This window comes from Salvia hispanica, chromosome 2, assembly GCF_023119035.1.
Source record: "Salvia hispanica cultivar TCC Black 2014 chromosome 2, UniMelb_Shisp_WGS_1.0, whole genome shotgun sequence".
NCBI lineage: Eukaryota > Viridiplantae > Streptophyta > Magnoliopsida > Lamiales > Lamiaceae > Salvia > Salvia hispanica.
Window position 1 is genome coordinate 18,752,717 of NC_062966.1, and position 20,524 is coordinate 18,773,240.

General features: G+C 37.1%; 4 protein-coding genes across 4 annotated transcripts; all 4 read left to right on the forward strand.

Annotated features, from left to right (window-relative positions):
• Window positions 1-3,240: 3,240 nt before the first annotated feature.
• On the forward strand, window positions 3,241-5,151 carry LOC125205275 (splicing factor ESS-2 homolog). The gene has a single exon (XM_048104112.1). It carries the CDS (start codon window positions 3,349-3,351, stop codon window positions 4,903-4,905), a length of 1,557 nt encoding a protein of 518 aa, XP_047960069.1. The 5' UTR covers window positions 3,241-3,348; the 3' UTR covers window positions 4,906-5,151.
• Window positions 5,152-5,267: 116 nt separating this feature from the next.
• LOC125205276 (pectate lyase-like) lies at window positions 5,268-7,664 on the forward strand. The gene is made up of 4 exons (XM_048104113.1): window positions 5,268-6,222; window positions 6,303-6,948; window positions 7,033-7,275; window positions 7,344-7,664. Exons 1-4 carry the CDS (start codon window positions 6,017-6,019, stop codon window positions 7,575-7,577), a joined length of 1,329 nt encoding a protein of 442 aa, XP_047960070.1. The 5' UTR covers window positions 5,268-6,016; the 3' UTR covers window positions 7,578-7,664.
• Window positions 7,665-12,442: 4,778 nt separating this feature from the next.
• LOC125203694 (single-stranded DNA-binding protein WHY1, chloroplastic-like) lies at window positions 12,443-16,549 on the forward strand. Its single transcript, XM_048102103.1, has 8 exons — window positions 12,443-12,806; window positions 12,995-13,095; window positions 13,180-13,272; window positions 13,693-13,787; window positions 13,914-13,987; window positions 14,087-14,175; window positions 14,337-14,486; window positions 16,288-16,549. Exons 1-7 carry the CDS (start codon window positions 12,545-12,547, stop codon window positions 14,460-14,462), a joined length of 840 nt encoding a protein of 279 aa, XP_047958060.1. The 5' UTR covers window positions 12,443-12,544; the 3' UTR covers window positions 14,463-14,486; window positions 16,288-16,549.
• Window positions 16,550-17,793: 1,244 nt separating this feature from the next.
• Window positions 17,794-20,432, forward strand: LOC125203348 (probable WRKY transcription factor 72). Its single transcript, XM_048101672.1, has 4 exons — window positions 17,794-17,934; window positions 18,680-19,159; window positions 19,240-19,353; window positions 19,557-20,432. The coding sequence occupies exons 1-4, from the start codon at window positions 17,845-17,847 to the stop codon at window positions 20,265-20,267; spliced, it is 1,395 nt and encodes a 464-aa protein (XP_047957629.1). The 5' UTR covers window positions 17,794-17,844; the 3' UTR covers window positions 20,268-20,432.
• The last annotated feature ends 92 nt before the right edge of the window (window positions 20,433-20,524 follow it).

Genomic DNA, 20,524 nt, shown 5'->3' on the forward strand with positions numbered 1-20,524 from the left:
TTGAGAAACGTGCATCTTACCCAAAGGAAAGCGACCTGTAGGATGTCGATGGGTCTTCACTATTAAGAGGAGACCAGATGGCTCAGTTGAGAGGTACAAAGCAAGGCTGGTTGCGAAGGGCTATACTCAGACCTATGGGGTAGACTATTCAGAAACCTTCTCCCCAGTAGCCAAGATGAACACAATTCGAGTCTTATTATCTGTAGCGGCAAGCAGAGATTGGCCTCTGCACCAATTCGATGTGACGAATGCCTTTCTTCACGGTGAGCTGAAGAAGGAAGAAGAGGTATATATGGAGGCTCCTCCAGGATTTGCAGCAGACTTCAAGATAGGTGAAGGATGTAGGCTAAGGAAAACACTATATGGGTTGAAGCAGTCCCCAAGAGTATGGTTTGGAAAGTTCGTCGGGGCAATGATCAGTTATGGGTATAAACAGAGCAACTCCGATCATACTCTGTTTCTGAAGAAAAGAGGAGATAAAATCACTTGCTTGATCATTTACGTCGATGATATGATTATCACAGGTGATGACTTGGAAGAAATTGAGAGCTTGAAGAGGAACCTGTTTCAGGAATTTGAAATGAAGGATTTAGGAGATCTCAAGTATTTCCTTGGGATTGAAGTGTTAAGGTCACAGAGAGGGATCTTTTTGAGACAGAGAAAGTACATTTTGGACATCCTAGCAGAGACGGGTCTCCTAGAGTGTAAGCCAACAGATACGCCTATAGCAGTTAATCATGGGTTGCAGAATAATGATAAGGCCGAGTTGACCGATCGAAGTCGATATCAGCGACTAGTTGGAAAACTTATTTATCTATCACACACTAGGCCAGACATTGCCTACGCAGTAGGGATCGTAAGTCAGTTTATGCATCGACCACAGACGGACCATATGGAAGCAGCGCTCAGGATTTGCCGATATCTGAAAGGGACAACAGGACATGGAGTGTTGTTCTCTAAGAGTGATAATCTTGACATTCATGGGTACACCGATGCTGATTGGGCGGGGAATCCTAATGATAGAAGGTCAACCGCCGGGTACTTTACCTTTGTTGGAGGTAACTTGGTGACTTGGAGAAGTAAAAAGCAGAAAGTGGTCGCCCTCTCGAGTGCTGAGGCAGAGTTTCGTGGAATCAAAAGTGGACTGACTGAGATAATGTGACTAAGAAGACTGATGAAGGAACTCAGCTTAGCTCCTAGCAGAAAGTGTCGACTATACTGTGACAACAAGGCCGCTATAAGCATCTCAGAGAATCCAGTTCAACATGATCGAACCAAACATGTTGAGGTGGATAGACACTTTATCAAGGAAAACATTGAAGGAGGCATTGTAGAGCTGCCATTTGTTCGCTCAGAGGATCAGCTTGCTGACATTTTGACAAAGGCAGTCAACAAGAGAGTTTTTGAAGAGGCTCTTTGCAAATTGAGTATTGGAGACCGCACCACTCAATTTGAGGGGGAGTGTTAGAAAAGAAAAGATTGTGATTGGAATCGATTACTCCAATTAGGTGATTGACAAAATATTTTGTAATTAAATTATAATACTTGGTGCCCAAGAATACTTGAAGCTCAAGAATACTTGGTGCTCAAGATTACTTGGAGCACAAGTTCTACCATATTTACTTGTTTGTAATCCCTATTTAAAGGGTGCTTTATATAATGAAATAATCATCCTATTCAAAACAACCATTCTCTTTTCTTCTTCCCTTTCAATTATGTTTTCTGCACCATTTAACAATATGCACTTAATAATAGGACGTGAAGAAGAAAGTTATAAACTATTTGGACGAATCACCTAGAAATAAATCATATTGATTGCCATGTAAGAACAGCTGATATGTATCAATCACTACATTTCAGTATTTAAAACATAGTTTTCTCACAATAGCAAAGCCTACAGTTCAGACACTGTCAACAACGATTGGACTTCGAACTCTGTGGGCCCCATCAGACCATTCGAGTGAGGCCGACACCATTTTCCTGCTGATCTTATCACTGATAACCACTTCAAATGATTTTCTCTCATTAGATGCTCCAAATGATAGGATTCCAGGTCTTACTGTGATGGCATACTCGCTGCTTTGCACAACATTTGTTCCGGGAGAAATTCACAACGTCAATAGCAACGTGACTAGTAATTGAAGGGTAGTTGACATCTTTATGAACAAGTGCCTCTGGAGATCCAAGCTGGACAGGTGAAGTTTCCTGCGATCCTAGCAGAAGGTGCTCCTCCTCTTGCAGTCCCTTTTGCAATGCCATAGAAACTAGCATCTCTCACAAGGTTTCCTGCTGCTGTAGATGCAGTGTGAGTTCCATGGCCAATGATGTCTCTGGCTGAATTAGTGTTCGATGATGAATTCGAGTTATAGTAAAGCTTACTGGAAATCAAGAATTAAGAGTCAACACAAAAAACACATGATTGTGTACTAAGAGAGGAAGAGATCATACTTGTTGCAAGTGAAGTTCATTCCACCATTGCAGGCCCCTCTCCATTTGTTCGAAGGAGGCCTGAAGGGCCAAGCACCAGTGTCGATAACACCAAGATCTTGTTGTTTGAGGATTTAAAGTTATGCTAGGGAAAATCGACACCACCTTTCCATGAAATGCATAGCAATTCAGTGAGTAATTTCGTCGAAAATCACTTGGAATGAATTATGCAGAGATGTGTAAGGTAGGCTGCAAATCCATTGAAACTCCTCTTATAACTTCTCACCAAAGATTTCTTCCGATAGCTACATATGGGTTACATATACCAGCCAATATATAGTTTTGCAGCATGAATAGCATAAAACTATTTATGCAAATAGAAGAATTAGTATACTATACACTTGATTTAAAGAGATAATGTTCAAGGACATGATCCTATTATTAATCCCATACTTATTTTGTGTATGAATTCAGAGGATCAGCAAAGCAAAAAAAGAGCAACCTCTTGATTTTATTTGAGTTCCTTTTATGTCTTCACCAATAAAATAGGTCCCCGCTAATTTATTGTTACTTGTTTAAAAAGATAATTCAAATCCAGCGACAATGAGCAACATATTGAATACTTTATCAATTTATCCTATCATTCTAGAATTATTTTTGTTCCTTGTAGAAATTGGATTTATTTACAATTTGTCGTACTTGTTAGTAGTAACATTTTCAATTTAATAAAGATTCGAAATATTGCCATATTTATTTATTTCAAAAGTCGGTGGTAAATTTTCCCTTAAAATGGTTAGTCATCGACGCGTTCCACAACTGAAGACCAGAATTCTGATCTGATTTCACCCAAATTCTCAAACCCTAATTCCTCAATTTCTGTTTCTTCTCCTCCCTCCCACAGCATCTCCAACTCCAACAATCATGCTGCTATCCCCAGGCCACTCGCCGCGCCACCTCTCTACGCCTTCACCCGCCCCTTCCGCTTCCTCCGATAACCCTAATTCCTCCCATGCCACCTCTTCAGCTCCCGATTTCGACAACCGAAAGCGCCGCCGTGGGCCCGATGTTCTGGACGAAGACGCATACGTGGCCGCAATCGAGAAGATAATCGAGCGAGACTTTTTCCCTGACATCCCCAAGCTGCGCGATCGCCTCGATTGGCTGCAGGCAATTCGCAGCCACGATCCCGTGCTTATCCGCGATGCCCAGCTCAAGATCCTCGAGCGCCGCCGCATCCGGAAGGGTGAAAAGTCCGCTGCTGATGCTTCGCTCCGCTCCGCCACTGCAACCCCTGGTTCGTCCTTTTTACGAAATAGTTCGGTTACTCCGTCGTTTTACAATGAGCATAAAGAGAATTTTGTTAGCGATAAAATTGACGGCGGTGATGATGGAGGGGAAGGGCAAGTGGATGTTTCGTTGTCGCTTGATGAATTTTTTAGAAGGTACACAAGTGAGGATAATGAGAGCTTTTCGAAGCTTGTAGAGAAAGTGAATCGGAAGAAGAAGGAAAAGTATGGGTATTTGTTGGGAGCTGATTCAGTCGAGGGGAATTCCGGGAACAATTTGATTGAGGAAGGGAATAAACGGGAGAAAAGTAGTACTGATGGCTATGGAACATCGGATCAGCCGGTGAGTACATTGGACGGGTGGAAATATACAGCCAAGAACTTGCTGATGTATCATCCGGCTGATAATGGCGAAGTGCCTTTAACTGAGGAGGAAAGAGCGTTGAGGTTGAAGGCAATGACGAAGGAAATTAGCAGACCAAATACGAGATTCCATGCCAAAGCTTTAGATGCTGATGAAGCACAGGATGATGACTCTGCTGTTGTGCTCTATCCACCTGTTGCTGGGGCTACTCCTATTGCAATAAGCAGTAGAGATATTGATAAGGTGAAGAGATATGATTTGGAGGATTTGAGGAAGACCCCAAATAAATTCTATGCAGAGTCTGAGAAGAAGGCAGATAATGGATATAGTTTTGTGAAGACGCCTTCCCCTGCTCCTGGGGTTGATGAGTCACCTTTAATAACCTGGGGTGAAATTGAGGGGACTCCGCTGAGGTTGGAGGCAGAGGATACACCAATTGATATTGGCGGCAGTGGGAATGGACCACAGTTTAAAATTCCGATGCCTCCTTCAAGGGATATGAAGGCGCATTCTTTGTCGAGGGAGGCTGCAAGGAAGCTCAGGGAGAGGTCAAAGATGTTTCAGAAACCACCACTGCATTCGCCAGTTAGAGGAGGAAGCGCAAGTCCAGGTCGACAAATACTTTCACCTGCTGCCCAGAAGTTTATGAGGAAAGCAATTGCCAAGTCTTCAAATTCTATTGATGAATCCCTCAGAGCAAGTTATCGCAGTGGGAGCCCCGGATTGAGCACTCCAAAAGCTGGGAGGAGTATGTCTCGGTTGGGAAGAGATGGCAGCGTAGGTTCCAAGTCACCTTCTGTGAGAGAAGGCTCTGATCCACCTTGGTGATCGGTCTCTACATCGTCAGTTCTTGAGTTCTTCTATCCTTACCAGATGCAATCATCTAGTAGTAGTCTACAAATTTATGGGGCATTCCTTTCAGAATCTTCAGATGGCGAAGAAGATATAGTTCTTTCTCTATGTTTATTTCATAGGTTTCTGTCTTTACTATTATTACCTTTCATGTTGTAAAATGGTGAATGTTATGCAATGCAATAACCTTGATTGCCAAAATGAGATTGTGATTGAGATTGAGATTGAGAGTACAAGGTCCTTTGAAGCATTTATTTATTGTTCAGGACTACTATTATTCTTGTTGTGGGTATTTGCTTTATTTTTTATTTATACTATGACATTCCCATAAGGAATGATCGAAAGCCTATAAGGTGCTTGCGCTGTTATAAAGGATTGACAGAGCTCATGAGATCTTGTTTTTAGTTCTATATAATATACTTATAATAATCAGAAGCACCATTCTGCGGGAGTTACAGATTCACTGGGTTTATTATTGTGAAGCTTAGTTGTGGACTCTTCCTCACTGAGATAAAAATTACATTTTGGAATATAAACAGCTACTGTGTTACTTTTTGTTTGAAATTGGAGATATTGAAGCTTAATACCCTAGGTCCTAAGTTTATTTATCCAATTTTCTTTTAAGATTCGGTGTACGCAAGAAAATATTTGAATTTTGGAATCCAATGTCTGAATTTGTTAGTTCAATATGTGAAAGATGCTAAGACTTGCATAGAATAATAATACTACTAGTTTGCAGTGGTGCAAATAACTGACTACTTGCCAATGTAAAGGAGGAAAACATATTCCTAATAAATGGGCGATCTATTTCATCACTTTTCTTTAAATAGGTTCACCTCTCATTAGTACAAACGTCAATTGTAGTACCTCCATCCTCACTGGTAATCCATTCTTGTCGCACAAACATCCATAATCCTCTCCTGGCTAAATATGTTTATTTATCCCCTTCATTTTCATCTTTTTCCATGTACAAGTCTGCCTCAGGCTCTGTACATTCATATCTTTTCAAGGAAACGAAAACCGAATCACTGGTCTAATCTCCAGTGATTCTTGTTTTCCATTCCTTGTTAGAATATATACATATTTCATGGCGTCCATTTATAGCATCAAGATGTCAATTCTCCTCCTCTCCCTGTTATATTTAGTTGCACTGCTGCCTAAATCCAACGCAAAAATTGCAGAAATGGATGATTATCTCAGAAAAAAGGCTGAGCAATCCCATCTTGAATATATCAAGGCCTATGTTCCCAACCCTGAGGCTGTTGCTGAGGAAATCAGTCAAGAAGTTGGCGAGTAATTCCTCTCTCTCTCTATATATATATCTCTCTTCCTCCCTTTCTCTTTCTCATGCATGTTTGTTTGCATTTGCATAGGACAATGGTGCACCATATCACCAAGAGGAGGCACCTCCTGGAAGGTGGCAACAAGGCTACAAACCCCATCGACCGTTGCTGGCGCGGCGACCGCAACTGGGACCAGAACCGCAAGAGGCTCGTGGACTGCGTCCTCGGCTTCGGCCGCCACACCACAGGAGGAAGGGACGGGGAATTCTACGTCGTCACCGACAACTCCGACGATGACGTGGATAACCCTAGGCCGGGCACCCTCCGGCACGCGGTCATCCAGACGGAGCCCCTGTGGATCATCTTCGAACGCGACATGCTCATCAGCCTCAAGCAAGAGCTCATCTTCGCCAGCGACAAGACCATCGACGGCCGTGGCGCCAAAGTCCGCATCGCGTACGGGGCCGGCTTCACGATCCAGTTCGTCCACAACGTGATCATCCACAACATCCGGATGCACAACATCGTCCCGGCCTTCGGAGGCCTGATCAGGGACGCTGTCGACCACATCGGCCTCCGCACCATAAGCGACGGCGACGCCATCTCCATCTACGGCTCCAACAACATCTGGATCGACCATGTCTCCCTCTCCAAAGCCACCGACGGCCTCATCGACGCCATCGAGGGATCCACCGCCATCACCATCTCCAACTGTAAATTCAACAACCACAATGCTGTAAGTTTTGGACATCATCACTAATCACTATCAAGAACAAGAACAAGAACAAGAATTGAAGATTGTTTGCTAAAACTGGCACAGGTGATGCTTCTTGGAGCACATGATAGTACTACTGAAGACAAACTGATGCAAACAACAATTGCATTCAACCGTTTTGGTGAAGGTTTGGTGCAGAGAATGCCGAGGTGCAGATGGGGTCTATTCCACATCATCAACAACTACTATTCCCACTGGCAAATGTATGCCATCGGCGGCAGCGCAAACCCCACTATTATCAGCCAGGGCAATCGATACAAGGCTGCAGACAACTCCAACACCAAGCAGGTACCAAACACAAATGCGCGCGTATATATGCAGAGTACTGAGCAAGACAATTAACTTGTTGCTTGCAGGTGACCAAGAGGGAGTATTCTTCTGAGGAGGAGTGGCAGAATTGGCAATGGCAATCCGAAGGCGATGTGTTTGTCAACGGAGCCTACTTCCAATCTTCTGGTCCGAAGATCAAACACAACCACTGGAGTGTTGCCACAAAGAGGCACATGATGAAGTTCAGGCCAGGCTCATATGCAGGCAGGCTATCGCGATATGCAGGCGTCCTCAAGTGCGTTGCAGGGAAACTGTGCTGATCGGGGAGGTAGTAGGAGAATTGTACATCTGCATCCATCACATGTATGACGTCGGAAAAATATTTCAATAAACGTTAACTTTGTTTATCAAACAATGCTGCACTTTTAATACAATATCATCTGTCAAGTTAACTAATAATCAAAATCTTGATGGGAAAGTCCTTCTGTTATGCCCTTTAAACGCAAACATTGATCACTGAAACAACAATACAATTCGGAAAAACCTTTCATAGCAATGCTTCTCTTGCGGTGCTTTTCTGGTTCCGAGAAGTAGTTCTTCATAACCTCAGAACTCACAAGGATGATTCCTTGCAGCAGTAGTTCCTTTGGTTCTCTGCAATCAAACGCATTTAATATTTTGAAATCGAGAAGCATACAATTTGCTATAGTGAACTCAAACCTACAATAAAAAGACTTTGTTACAACAAATCTTAATAGCAGCAACTCTTCGTGAAGCATAGGATCTATTTTGTCAGAAGTTTTTCCACCAAACTCTAATCTATACATATACAAAGCCACAGTTTTGGCCGGCCCACTTCTTTAATAAAATTTGGATTTATCATATATCATAAATTTTTGACTCATATTTTATCTAAATATATTACATGCTGTCATTGTTTTGGCACATGTAAAGCAATTTCAGATTAATAAAAGACGTTTGAAAGACGTGTAAATGTGCAAAACCATTCTTAAAAACTATAGTACTTTTTAGCTAATAGGTCAAATCATATGAACTATTGTAAAGTAACCATGTGAAAATAAAAGGCTGACAATAAACCCCAAATGACACAAGACTTTCAATAAATTCAAATAAGCATTTGGGTAATGCAAATTATAGGAGTATATTTTTTTATAAGTTTTTAGGCAATTTTCACAATTGTCAGCTCCTAAATTCTCGTGCATTGTTGAGATATCTCGAAAACCATTGAATACTTCAATAAATTGGTGTATAATAATGTAAAAATTTTAGTCCCTACGGCTAGGGGTGCTTAAACGGTTCTTCGGTTCTCGGTTAACCGGAATCGGAACCGGAACCGACCGGTTAATTGAGGAACCGGAACCGGAAAATCCGGTTCCGGTTCCGGTACCGGTTCCAACTTTTTAAATAACACCGGTTCCGGTTCGGAACCGGAACCGACCGGTTCCTAACCGGGAACCGGATTATAATTCAATTTTATTTTTTTTATAATTTAATATACTAAAAGATCTAATTTATTGAATTAATTTTGAATTAAAGTAAAATAGTTTGAAACATTAAGTGATTTTTAGATTTAAATGTTTAATCTGTGATACTTTGAATCTATAATTATTTCCCTAATCCATTTTTTATGAACTAACTACAATGAGTAGAACATCATAAGTTTGTTTTTAGTTTTCAAAAGAACTTATCCAAATACAATATCATTTCATATGATATATTTATTACAAATTTATGTAACAATTCATTTAACATACGATTTTAACATATTTGTGAATAATTTATTAAGTGTTCCGGTATAAACCAAATAGTCACAACAATATCAATTAGTATTGGAAATTCCAATGAATACTATGTTTAGCCAAAAAAGGGAAAATGAAATTCAATTTTAAAACTCATTTTTTTAAAAAAATTTGCTAAAGTTTAGAACTCCTATTTTTGTATTAGTAAAAAATTGCTAACATAAACTAGTCCGACCCGACCTACTACACTTGGCATTACTCTTATCCATATATGAATATTATTGTATTGTTGGTTTGTATTTTGTGTATTTATTTTAATTTTTAGGTATTATTTGTTATAATTCTAGATGTTGGATTTTTTTTTTTTAGTATTGAACTATTTAAATTATAAATAAATTCGGATTAAAATTACACATCGGTTCCGGTTCGGAACCGGAATCGACCGGTTCTTAACCGGCCTGTTCCAAACCGGAACCGATCGGTTCCGGTTCGTTCCGGTTCTTGAATTTATGAAAATTTAAAACCGGTTAACCGGTCCGGTTAGAACCGGAACCGGCCGAATAAGCAGGCCTACCTACGGCCTAGATTAAGAGTCACTTTTTGCCATAAAAGTCCGTCCCAGTTTAAGAGTCACTTTTAGAATTTTCCATATTTGGTCATACAATTTTACCTCATTCTTCATCAAAATTACATAAAATTGTCATTATCTACATTAAAATAAATCAAAACAAAAATCAAAAGTCAAAAGGGACCCACCTTCAACCAACTCCACCATCTCACTTCATTTATTACACACTCTATCATCTCACTTCATTTATTACACACTCCACCATCTCCCTTCATTTATTACACACTTCAACTCTTTCTTAAAATCCGAGCCATAACAATAAGTGACTCCAAATGTGCACGGAGGGAGTATTTTTTAACCACTGTGTATTAATGCATTTATTCTTTATACTGGAGAATCATATTTTGAATCAATCATGCAGAAAAAGTGGATGAACTGGTCTAATTTTAATTCAAGTTTCAAAACTTAGAGCCAAAAATCGAAGCCTTGCCTCTATAAATACCCTTTCCCACAATTGATGTTCAAGCAAAATTTCGAATTATAATCTATTTTGTATGTATTGGTTTCATGCTTTCTTTCTTAGTTATGTTAATTCATTTTTCTATAGTTTGTTATCTTTCTCCAATTTGTTTATCTTTTTTTAGTTTTGTTACCATCTTAGCAGATGGGAAGATGAATCTATTTCTCTTGGCAGATGGGAAGATGAATCTATTTCTCTAATTCATGAAACTACATGCCTCTTTCTGAAGAATCCAACTTAAAGATTGAATTTATTCAACATATTTAAGCGTATAAGCAAAATGGTAAGACAAAATAGTATATAAAATTGGCATATTATGCCACAAAAACAAAGCATATGACAGAGACAACAGAGATGAAAAAGATGAAAGTATTTCCCGAGATTTTATAATTATATTACAAATCATTTTAAGAATTCGGACGTCAATATCTTTACTTCCTTTTTGAGAATGTGGAGACAATGCGATCGAGTTGGTGTCGGGAGAATCTGCTGCAGTTCTACAATCTACACCCTGAAGCAAAGCTCCCTCCATTCCTTCATTGTCGGAGTGCCTGAGCATGGACAAGGAGACCGGCAGAGGAAGAGCGATGGAGGAGCGGTGAGGCAGAGCGGAAGGCATGGCGGCGATGCAGGCTGGTGGGCTTGCCGACGTGATTGAGAGAGAAAGAGGGATAGGGAGAGTGCAGGCGCCGATTTGGGTATGAAATTCTGTATCATTATATTTATGTTTTAAAAATTAGATTTGATATTATTTGGGCTATATATTTTTAATTTAAATTCTTCTTTGTAATTAAATTTATATACCGTTTTTTGTCTTTAATTTGAGTTAAAATTGGAATTGAGCTAAAGAGTATAATTTGCCTTTACTTGGGTCAAAATTGAAGTTTTATTCACTATTGTATACTTTTTCTTTAAAAACTAATTCATAAGCTAAATGACAACATAAATATAAAATCTTTTCAATTTTCATCCTATATTTACTTAGCTAAATTATTTAAAATACATTTTAATTAGTCTTCCATGTACTCCATCTTTCCAAAAAAAAATAGACCACGTTGTGAACGAAATAGGTTTTAATATGAAATTGGTAGAGTAAGAGTAAGAGACATAGTGTTAGTAGAATGTTGGGTCCATATCATTAGTAGTGTTTAATTGTGTTAGGTAACAAATGTGGGGTCCTTTTCCAAACTGGGTCTATTTTTCGAGGACAACTAAAAAAATGGCAAATATATTCTATTTTTCGTAGACGGAGAAAATAGTATTTTAGTTAGTCTCAAATTTTTCGTAGACGGAGAAAGATGAAATAAAATATAGATAAAGGTGTTTCTATTTTTAATAGTAGGTTATCTTGGTTGAGATAAACCAAAAAGAAAAATGAAACATCTTCGGTGGGACGAAAGGGATTACAATTATGATATATGTATTCCCTTATTATTATATTCTACATGTTGATAAACTTCTTCATTCTATCTACCATGAAACTTATTAAGTTATTGTTTTTGGTCAGATAGTTTTGGACTTTGTGTAATAGTTATTTTTTATATTAAATTTCTTTTAATTTAAGCATTTAAATTTATGTATAAATAATATTTTTTATTACTATTTAGTAGTATATAAAATTATTTAGCAGTTTATTAATTTATATAAAATTTATTTATATTTAATATTCAAGTTATATAATTTATAATTATATTTAATTTACTAATGGTTTGTGGTTACTTTTTAAAATTTTTATTTTTATGTATGAATACTTATGTTATGTATTGAAATATTTATTTATTTAAATTATATGCTCTTTTTTTATCCTTAGACGCATCCTTTAATTGTAAATCATAGTCAAATTGAAACACATACTTTTTTTAATCCTTAGTTGCTTATTTCATCTTTATCATTTTATTATTTTATTTTACTCAATTCAATCAAAAATTAAAATTGTATAAAATCGTTTATTAAATATAAAATGTTTTATTTAGAGTGGATTGAGAAAGACACAATTTTTTTTTGTTATTGTTTATTGTATTTTTAAATTTTTATAATGGTATAGATACTTATTTTAATCAACACATATTCTTAATTATAAATATTAGTATTATATTCTTTTTATTCTTTTTTTAAATCTACTTATCTTAGAACTTATTTTCATTATTTGAAAATCTTATATCCCGTGTGTGCATAGCACGTGTGATAATATTAGTTAATTAAATTCAGCAGTCCAAAACGCACCAAAATGCAAGGAAAAGTCAAAAGCCAACAATATTAACACGTGGAATTCTAATACTAATTGATTATATTGATTCTAATAATTTTATTATATCGAGTTGAAGATTGTGTGGATTATTGACCCTTCCTACTGCCAAACACATCCTTTATTCCCTCCACCCGAAAAACCTTTGCTAAACCCTCAAACGGAAGGAAAAAGAAAAAAAAAGGCTACCCAGTATGATAATCCACAGTTTATGTCCACCCAGAGGAGGCGCGGCGATTTCAATTCAACAACCCCAGAAATTGTCCGCTTTTAATTCCGCTATACCCACCAAATTTGTTTCCACAAGGAAAAGTTCTTCACTTTTCCACTGCCCACTTCGATATCGCTCTAAAAATGCAACATTTTGTGTGAAAAATCAGTACTTGACTCCTCAAGAACAAAGTCACCAGCAGCAGAAGTTTTCCCCTTACGACTCTCCTTCCCAATCGCAGCCTGGTTAGTTCTCCTCAAATTTGGTTCTTGGATTATCAAAAACATTTTAGTGCAGCTGTCAGTTTCTTTTTGTTAACTTCGGAAATAAGGAGATTATAACTAGCGTCTAATGAATCTGTTTTGGTATATTTTAGTGGGAATTAATGTCCCAATCGACAAGGGAAGCATTTAATCTCCAATTGTTTGTATAGGAGGGCAGTTTCCACCAAGGGTTTATGTGGGATACTCTATATATAAAGGGAAAGCTGCTCTTACAGTGGAACCTCGTGCGCCAGAGTTCTCTCCTTTAGAGGTATGTTTGTTGTAGAATGCGTTTGTGTTGATCTTGGGGATTTGAATTACACAATGGTGATTGTATGTTTGTTTTGTGGATCAGTCTGGGGCCTTTAAGCTGTCGAAAGAGGGCTATGTTCTGCTCCAGTTTGCTCCGGCATCTGGTGTTCGTCAATATGATTGGAGTCGGAAACAGGTTAACCTTCCTTTTGCCTTATTTGCCTTATTCATGTTTCTGATGCACAAGGAATTATTTTTCTGTATAATAATTGTATGTGTGAGAATTGAGATGTTTGAGTGTATTTGATGTTGATCTCTGTAGCTAGATTTTAGTCTTGATTTGATATGGATTAATGAATATGAAAGGTATTTGCATGATGGAAAAGTTTGTCTAGATCTTGATAATGATATTTTCATTCTCAAGTATGGAAATTTCTAAAACGTGGCTCATATAAAGCCATCTTTTTGAGGCAAATGAATATGATAGTTACCTTCATTGTTGAGCCATTGTTGTGATAGAAACTGGAAGTAAGCGTGCCATTAAGCTTGGCATGTGACTCCCCTCGACCTCATTTTTCTCCTAATGTCATACAATCGTATTTGATTGTGTCTCCAGGTATTCTCGTTATCAGTGAATGAAATTGGACACATAATCAGCCTTGGTGCAAGAGGCTCTTGTGAGTTTTTCCATGACCCAAATAAAGGAAAGAGGTACTCTCACATTTTAGTGAGCTTGTTAGCAGATCCTGTCATTGTTCATATTGTGGGATAGTGTTAGTTTTCCTTAGCTGTGGGGAGAGATTTTTATTCCTAAACTATTGAGTTTGAATCATGCAGCGATGAGGGCAGAGTGAGGAAAGTGTTGAAGGTGGAGCCTTTGCCTGATGGTTCTGGCCACTTCTTCAATCTAAGTAACCCCTTCAAGCCTCTTAAGATTTTGATTGTATCGCTTTTTAGTGCCAGTATATACTTTAAATCTTTTTAATGCTTGGGTTATGGGATTCTTGAAGGTGTTCAAAACAAGATCACCAACGTGGACGAGAACATCTATATCCCCATCACAAAGGCAGAGTTTACTGTTCTTGTATCATCTTTTAATGTAAGCCACAGTTCAATTCAATGCAAGAAATGTGAGATTTTGTTGCAATATTTATGTTTCTTCTAGTGATGGAGAATGAATAATAAGAAAATACTTTCTTTCTAAATCCTGCTAAGAAGGTCATGGTAGACTGTTCAAATTATGTTCGTACTTGTCTGCAGTTTGTTCTACCATATCTATTGGGCTGGCATACCTTTGTGAACTCCATAAAGCCTGAAGATGCAAATCGTCAAAACAGCTCTAACGCCACTAACCCTAGATCTGCAGACTTCGAATGGACCAGATAGCAAAAAGGTTTTGAGGTTTCCTAGGTAAGAAACTGATTTGGCTTTCTTCCTAGGAATGCTTATACATTGTCACGGTTTATTTGCTTTATGTATGCTCTCTGCTATATTGATAAGAATTGTTTTTGCCATATAAATCTATTACTCCCTTGCCATTGGGAGGAAGAAGCATTTATGTGTTAAAACTTTTGAGATGCATGTATGATAATATGATATGACTTTGGAAATGCCCTCCTCATTGCAGATGCCTACTGTATTTTAAGTCCCACCTTCTTGTATATTCAAAGATTTTCTTCCACCGACCAGAGAATCAAAAAAATAAAATGGTTGGAAAGTCCTTTGTTTATAAAGATATCTATCTCATATTATCTCTGAGTGAGTAGTACGTAGTATTAATTGCTGTATTTTGATCTACGTAGTGATGGAATACAATTGAGAAGTCAAGGTTTGATTGTGGAATATATCCTTTAATACTCCATAGGCCATAATCTTGGATGATCTTTGAATTTGGAATTATGTCATATGGATTTAGTCAATCAAGCTAGCTGCTTTAGTTGCTTACATAGAAAGTAATTAATTTCAACTTTCAACTAATCTGAGAACTTAGCTTGGAGAAACAATGTAGTAGTGAAGATCTAGCCGGTACTTACTTCACTAATTAGGAATATATTAATAATTGTCACGGTTTGATGAATTTTATCACGAGATCGATAAATCATTGAAGACGTCAGTTAGTAATCAACTTTCCAATAACAGAACTATTAATGTTTTGCGCCAATATAGGTTGTCATGAAAACTTCTATTTCTCTTTATTTATGAAAAATAATGAGTCTACGCCAGGAGCAGGTTAGACTTCATTAAATGTTCGTAAGAAATTGTGTTTTTAGATATCCTTGTCTACCTATACATTTTCAGCAATGGCTAAATTACTTCTTCCTTTGGGAAATTTGCATAATTATATTCTTTTACCAAGTTTCATGGAAGTGCCAAGAACAACATGTCAAAAGCCAAGTTGGCATCGAGCTTATTACCTTTGTTTTCCAAAATTGATGTCTGTGCTTGCTGCTTTAATCTATCATATTGAATCTCCTCGAATGGCCATTTAGTTGAAAGTTCTATGATTTCTGAAGGGACAAAGAAACATTTAGTTCTGTAACAACTTAGAGGAAAGGACAAGCATTGCTTTTTTATTTGATTTATTTGTATTAATCAATTGCTCAATTAGCATTTATTAAATATTTTCATTGACCTGTAGGAAGGTGGCTGGAGGGTTCAGTTTTATGACTTTATCACATGTTATGCATGAATATCTGTCTGACTAGTTGGAAATCGGTGTATAAATAATCGAATGAAGTCATGCAGCACAAGTAGGTGATAATTTAAGAAACATATCCGTTCACATTCATCGAGTCGTCATTTAGGTTCCTTAAGGTACATTCTCGGGTCAAACCAATTTTAAATCGAAAGCATCAGCTTCTCATAGTAGTCGGTTCTTGTACTTAATCTGCATCCATTGACCTGTTTCAATAGATTAGCAACTAGTTGCTTTCATCTACTAAACAATCCCAGTGATTTGTAATTGAATAAGTTAGAAATGTACTTGATCAAAGCTGTCAATTCTTAGTTGTTACTTGATTGATGAGTTGGTGATCTTATTCTGTATATTTAACTCTTTTTATCTTTCTTTCTCCCATAATGCTTAAGAAATGTGGCAAGTTGGTATCATAGTCAATGACTGGCAAAATGTGTGCATATTCAAATAGCATTTGCAGAATTTGAGATCTCTGAAGACTTATTTTAAGTTGAATCTGCACATGTTTGAATGCAGGCTCCTGAAAGCAGGGAGTAAGCTCTGAGCGGATATCGATGTTCTTGATCTTTCTGAAGCTTGTTAGAGGGGGTGGTTTCATGCATAGCTTATTTTGAGTTTAAGTTGCATAGCTTATTGTTGCTACTGAAAGTTGACTAGGATCTTGTTTCATTTTATGTTGTGACCATTTTCATATTGGCCAATCTTGATTAGTTTCAAATACGTTGTTGAGAAATGAGAATTATGGTTGGCATAACTAATGTGATTTTGGTTTTTGATATTTTTTCACCAGGTATTTATACACTTCCTCTACATCAAAAAAATATTGTACATCTTGGTGTTGCATGAGTTGTAATAAAAGCTAGATATTGGATTTTATGGGTGGAGAAATGACCCACTTTTATGTTTTTCTTAGTGTAGATAATCGTAGGCCATGTTTGATTTTCTACAAATAGATGTGTAAAATGAGGGCGAAGTATAAATGAAAGATGTCAAAAGAGAAGTCAAGACGCATTTACTATTGTGGGACACCTCATGATAGGGATGTGCAAACTATTTTACTTGTAAATAAAATACTACTGATATTATTAACACAAAATTAGTTAAATAAAAGATAGGAATAAAAAATAGTTAAAGTAATGAAATTTATAAATAGATAGATACTAATTTTAGTAGACAAACAAAAATGTAAAAAATAAGTAACTACTAGTGTATATTTTTTTGGGATGATTTTTTCACTATATTTCTAATTAATAGCTGCCATTCCGCAAAATGGCGTGTTTTTAAAATATTTATGATTTGGGATTATGATAAGGTTGAAAAATAAATGGTCAGTGCTTAAAATATTTATAGTAAGGTTGACAAAAGTAGAAAGGGCCAGAATAAGACAAGATCTACAGTGAATTAAATAAAAGGTGATCAGTTGTCTATCTCTGAATTAACGGTAAAATTTAACTTGTAAGTCCTAATCATATTTCTTTATTTTTACAAACGGATTATGTAGAAATATTGAAATATCCAAATAATTTTGTTAATGGGATTCAAACCCTTAATTAATTAATTATTTATGTTACTTAAAATGAATTAAGACAAAAAAATTATTATTATGGTCAGCATAGAAGGGCTTGAATAAGAGTCAAACGGTCAAACATGGAACTGCCGGTGTTCGTACGCCGTAATTGTCTTCAAAGGGCGGCGGCGGACCCAGTTTCATGCTGCTTCGTTGTCAATTTTGTTTCCACCATGTAATACTAATCTACAAAGTGCATATGCATTTAATTTTGAAATAAAATTAATTCCTACAGTTGACAAATATTTATCAATTTGCAGTGAATAGATCATACTAGTATATAGGAAAGTTGACACACTTGACAGTTGACATTTAATTTCATTGCGTAACATGGAAGAGGTCAGCTCTGAATCCTTCATTTCCTCATAATGCATAGTTTTTTATTATACAAGTCAAATCTTTGGGCTTGTCTATAAATAGAAGACTAATGAAATCAATTTTGAGAAGAAGAAAAAATCACAAACGAAATTCAGATAAAGAAAGTTTCTAAAGCTAGAACAGGAAGCATGATTTTTGAGGGAGAAGCGATGATAAATATGTCTTCAAATAATGATGAAATTGAAGAAACCCTAAATACAGAAACGTTATCGATGGAGGTAACCAATTTTTTTTTTTTTTTTTTAATATCTTTACTTTGGATCCTTTTTGTAGTACTACTCTTTTCATTTTGATCGTTCTTGAAATTAAAGAGAAAATTAGTTGCCATCTGTTTAGTTTAAGATATCATCACAAGTTTTAAGAAGATCATCGACTGATTAAATATGTATATATAATAAAAGTAGAAATTAAAGCTCTAGAATTTTTTTTTTGACCCTTTTCTATTTCTTATCGTGAATAATTTCTTGAACTGCAGCTGATATAGATAATTCTTTATTGTATAGATCTGGTCAAACTCAATTAGGGTAAATATATGTGATATGTGATCCATATCATTTGATGCATCACCCTACTAATTAATCCAGCTGTTAATACTGTCATTAATTAGTTAATTAAATTTCGAGATATATATTAGAAGCAATTATTTATTTTCCATGAGTTGCGTTAGTACCCTGTCAATTGTCATTAATTGGTTAATTAAATTAATGCATGCAGCTAGCTAGCTGTCTCCTGTTAATTTGTTCATCATCACATATTTTATTTACAATAGATAATGCATCTTATCAAAACAAATAAAACACGACAAATGTGAAACAAAATCCAAGCATGAAATTAATTTAAGGGGGAAAAAAAGAAGAAAAGTTAGATTCAGCTAGTAAACATGAATTGGTCACCAGATCTGCTGAATAAATAATTGGTAACTAATAATTCAAGATCTAATCATTTATATATATGTGCATGCAGGGGGCAAATGTGACAAGAGCAAAAGTGAAGATGGAAGAAGTTAGAAAAGAAAATGAGAGATTAAAAGTCACATTGTCACAAATCATGGAAGATTACAGTTGTCTTAAAAAGCAGTTCAACGGCATAACTGACCAATCCAAGAAAGTAACAAATCTCGCTTCGATGGCCGGTTCTGATGAGGAATCGGAGCTGGTTTGTTTGAGTCTTGGGAGATTCTCAGGCCCTAAGGAGGAGAAGAAGATGATGAACAAAAGCAAAACCCTAGAAAATGGAAATAAACTTGACGGAATCGAACTAGGGCTCAACTCATGTCACCCGGACAATTCGAGAAACAGCTTAGATGAATCTAAGGAAGAAGGGAGCAACGACGTCCGATCATCCACCAAACATTCTAGAATCGGAGATGATGAGATTTTGCAGCACAACAACCCTATGAAGAAACCTAGGGTTTCTGTAAGAGCTCAATGCAACACTCAAACGGTACTAATAGTACATTTTATTTTGTTTGAATCTTTGCATCATTAATTTCATTAGTCTGAATAATACTCTCTCTTGATTAGATGCATGATGGATGTCAATGGAGGAAATATGGACAAAAAATAGCTAAAGGAAATCCATGCCCCCGGGCTTACTACCGTTGCACTGTCTCCCCAACCTGTCCCGTCAGAAAACAGGTTTGTGCTATTAATTAGTACTTCTGCAGTTCCAAGTTACTTGAGTTGTATTCCGATATAATCTCTCACAAAACATAATTGTCACAACTCCCGAGCTTAAAAGAAAGGACTACTAACATGGGACGAAGGAAATAGTGATTTTTTTTTTTTAACATTCACCCAAATAAAGAAATGGAACTAATAAATGGTGTTACAATATGCAGGTGCAAAGAAGTATAGATGACATGAGCATTCTGATCACCACCTACGAAGGAGCTCACAACCACCCTCTCCCGCCTTCGGCCGCTGCAATGGCTTCCGCCACCTCCTCAGCCGCGGCCATGCTCAGCTGCGGCTCCACCACAAGCACCAGCTGTCTAACCGGATACAATTTCAGCACCGCTTCGAATTTCCCACGAGCCACCATCTCCTCATCACAATCACACCCCACAGTCATACTCGACCTCACCCCACCAAATCACCACAGCAACAGATTATCATCAACCCTATTTTCCAACACTCGCTCTTCCCCAACTTCCCTCAACTTCTCATCCAATTTTCCCACCACGATGGCGCCACCTCATTCTCACCATCCCTTTTTCTCCGGCGTCCAAAAGCAAACTGGGAATGATCAGAAAATTGCTGCAGCGATCGCCCACGATCCGAGTTTCCAGTCAGCGTTGGCTGCCGCTTTCACGTCAATTGTTGCGAAGAACAACAATGTGAATGGAGCTAGAAGTTCTGGAATGAATTTTCATCATCTGAATTTCGCACAGCCGTCGACGACAACGAGTACTGCAAGCGTAGGTTGCGCAGCGAGCTTCATGAGCAGATTTGGGCAACCAATGAATTCCCAACAGCATAACTTGACATTGGCTGCATCAAAATCCCGAGCTATGTCATTGGCAGATGAGGGAGAACACCTCAGCTTATGAGGTTTCCAAGTTCCATAACTGAAACCCAGATCCATTGTTTTAAACACAGTTTACTCTTTTTTCATTGTTTTCGAGTAGGAAAGAATTCTCACACACATATATATATATAGTGTAATTTAAGGAATGGATATCCGAGTAGTATAATATCATAATATTAATTGCCAACTGTAACCTTCATTTTCTATCATCCTGCCTCAAGGCCTAGCTAAAACTCAATATACAAATTAACAAATCAAGTATACAAATGTTATAAAATC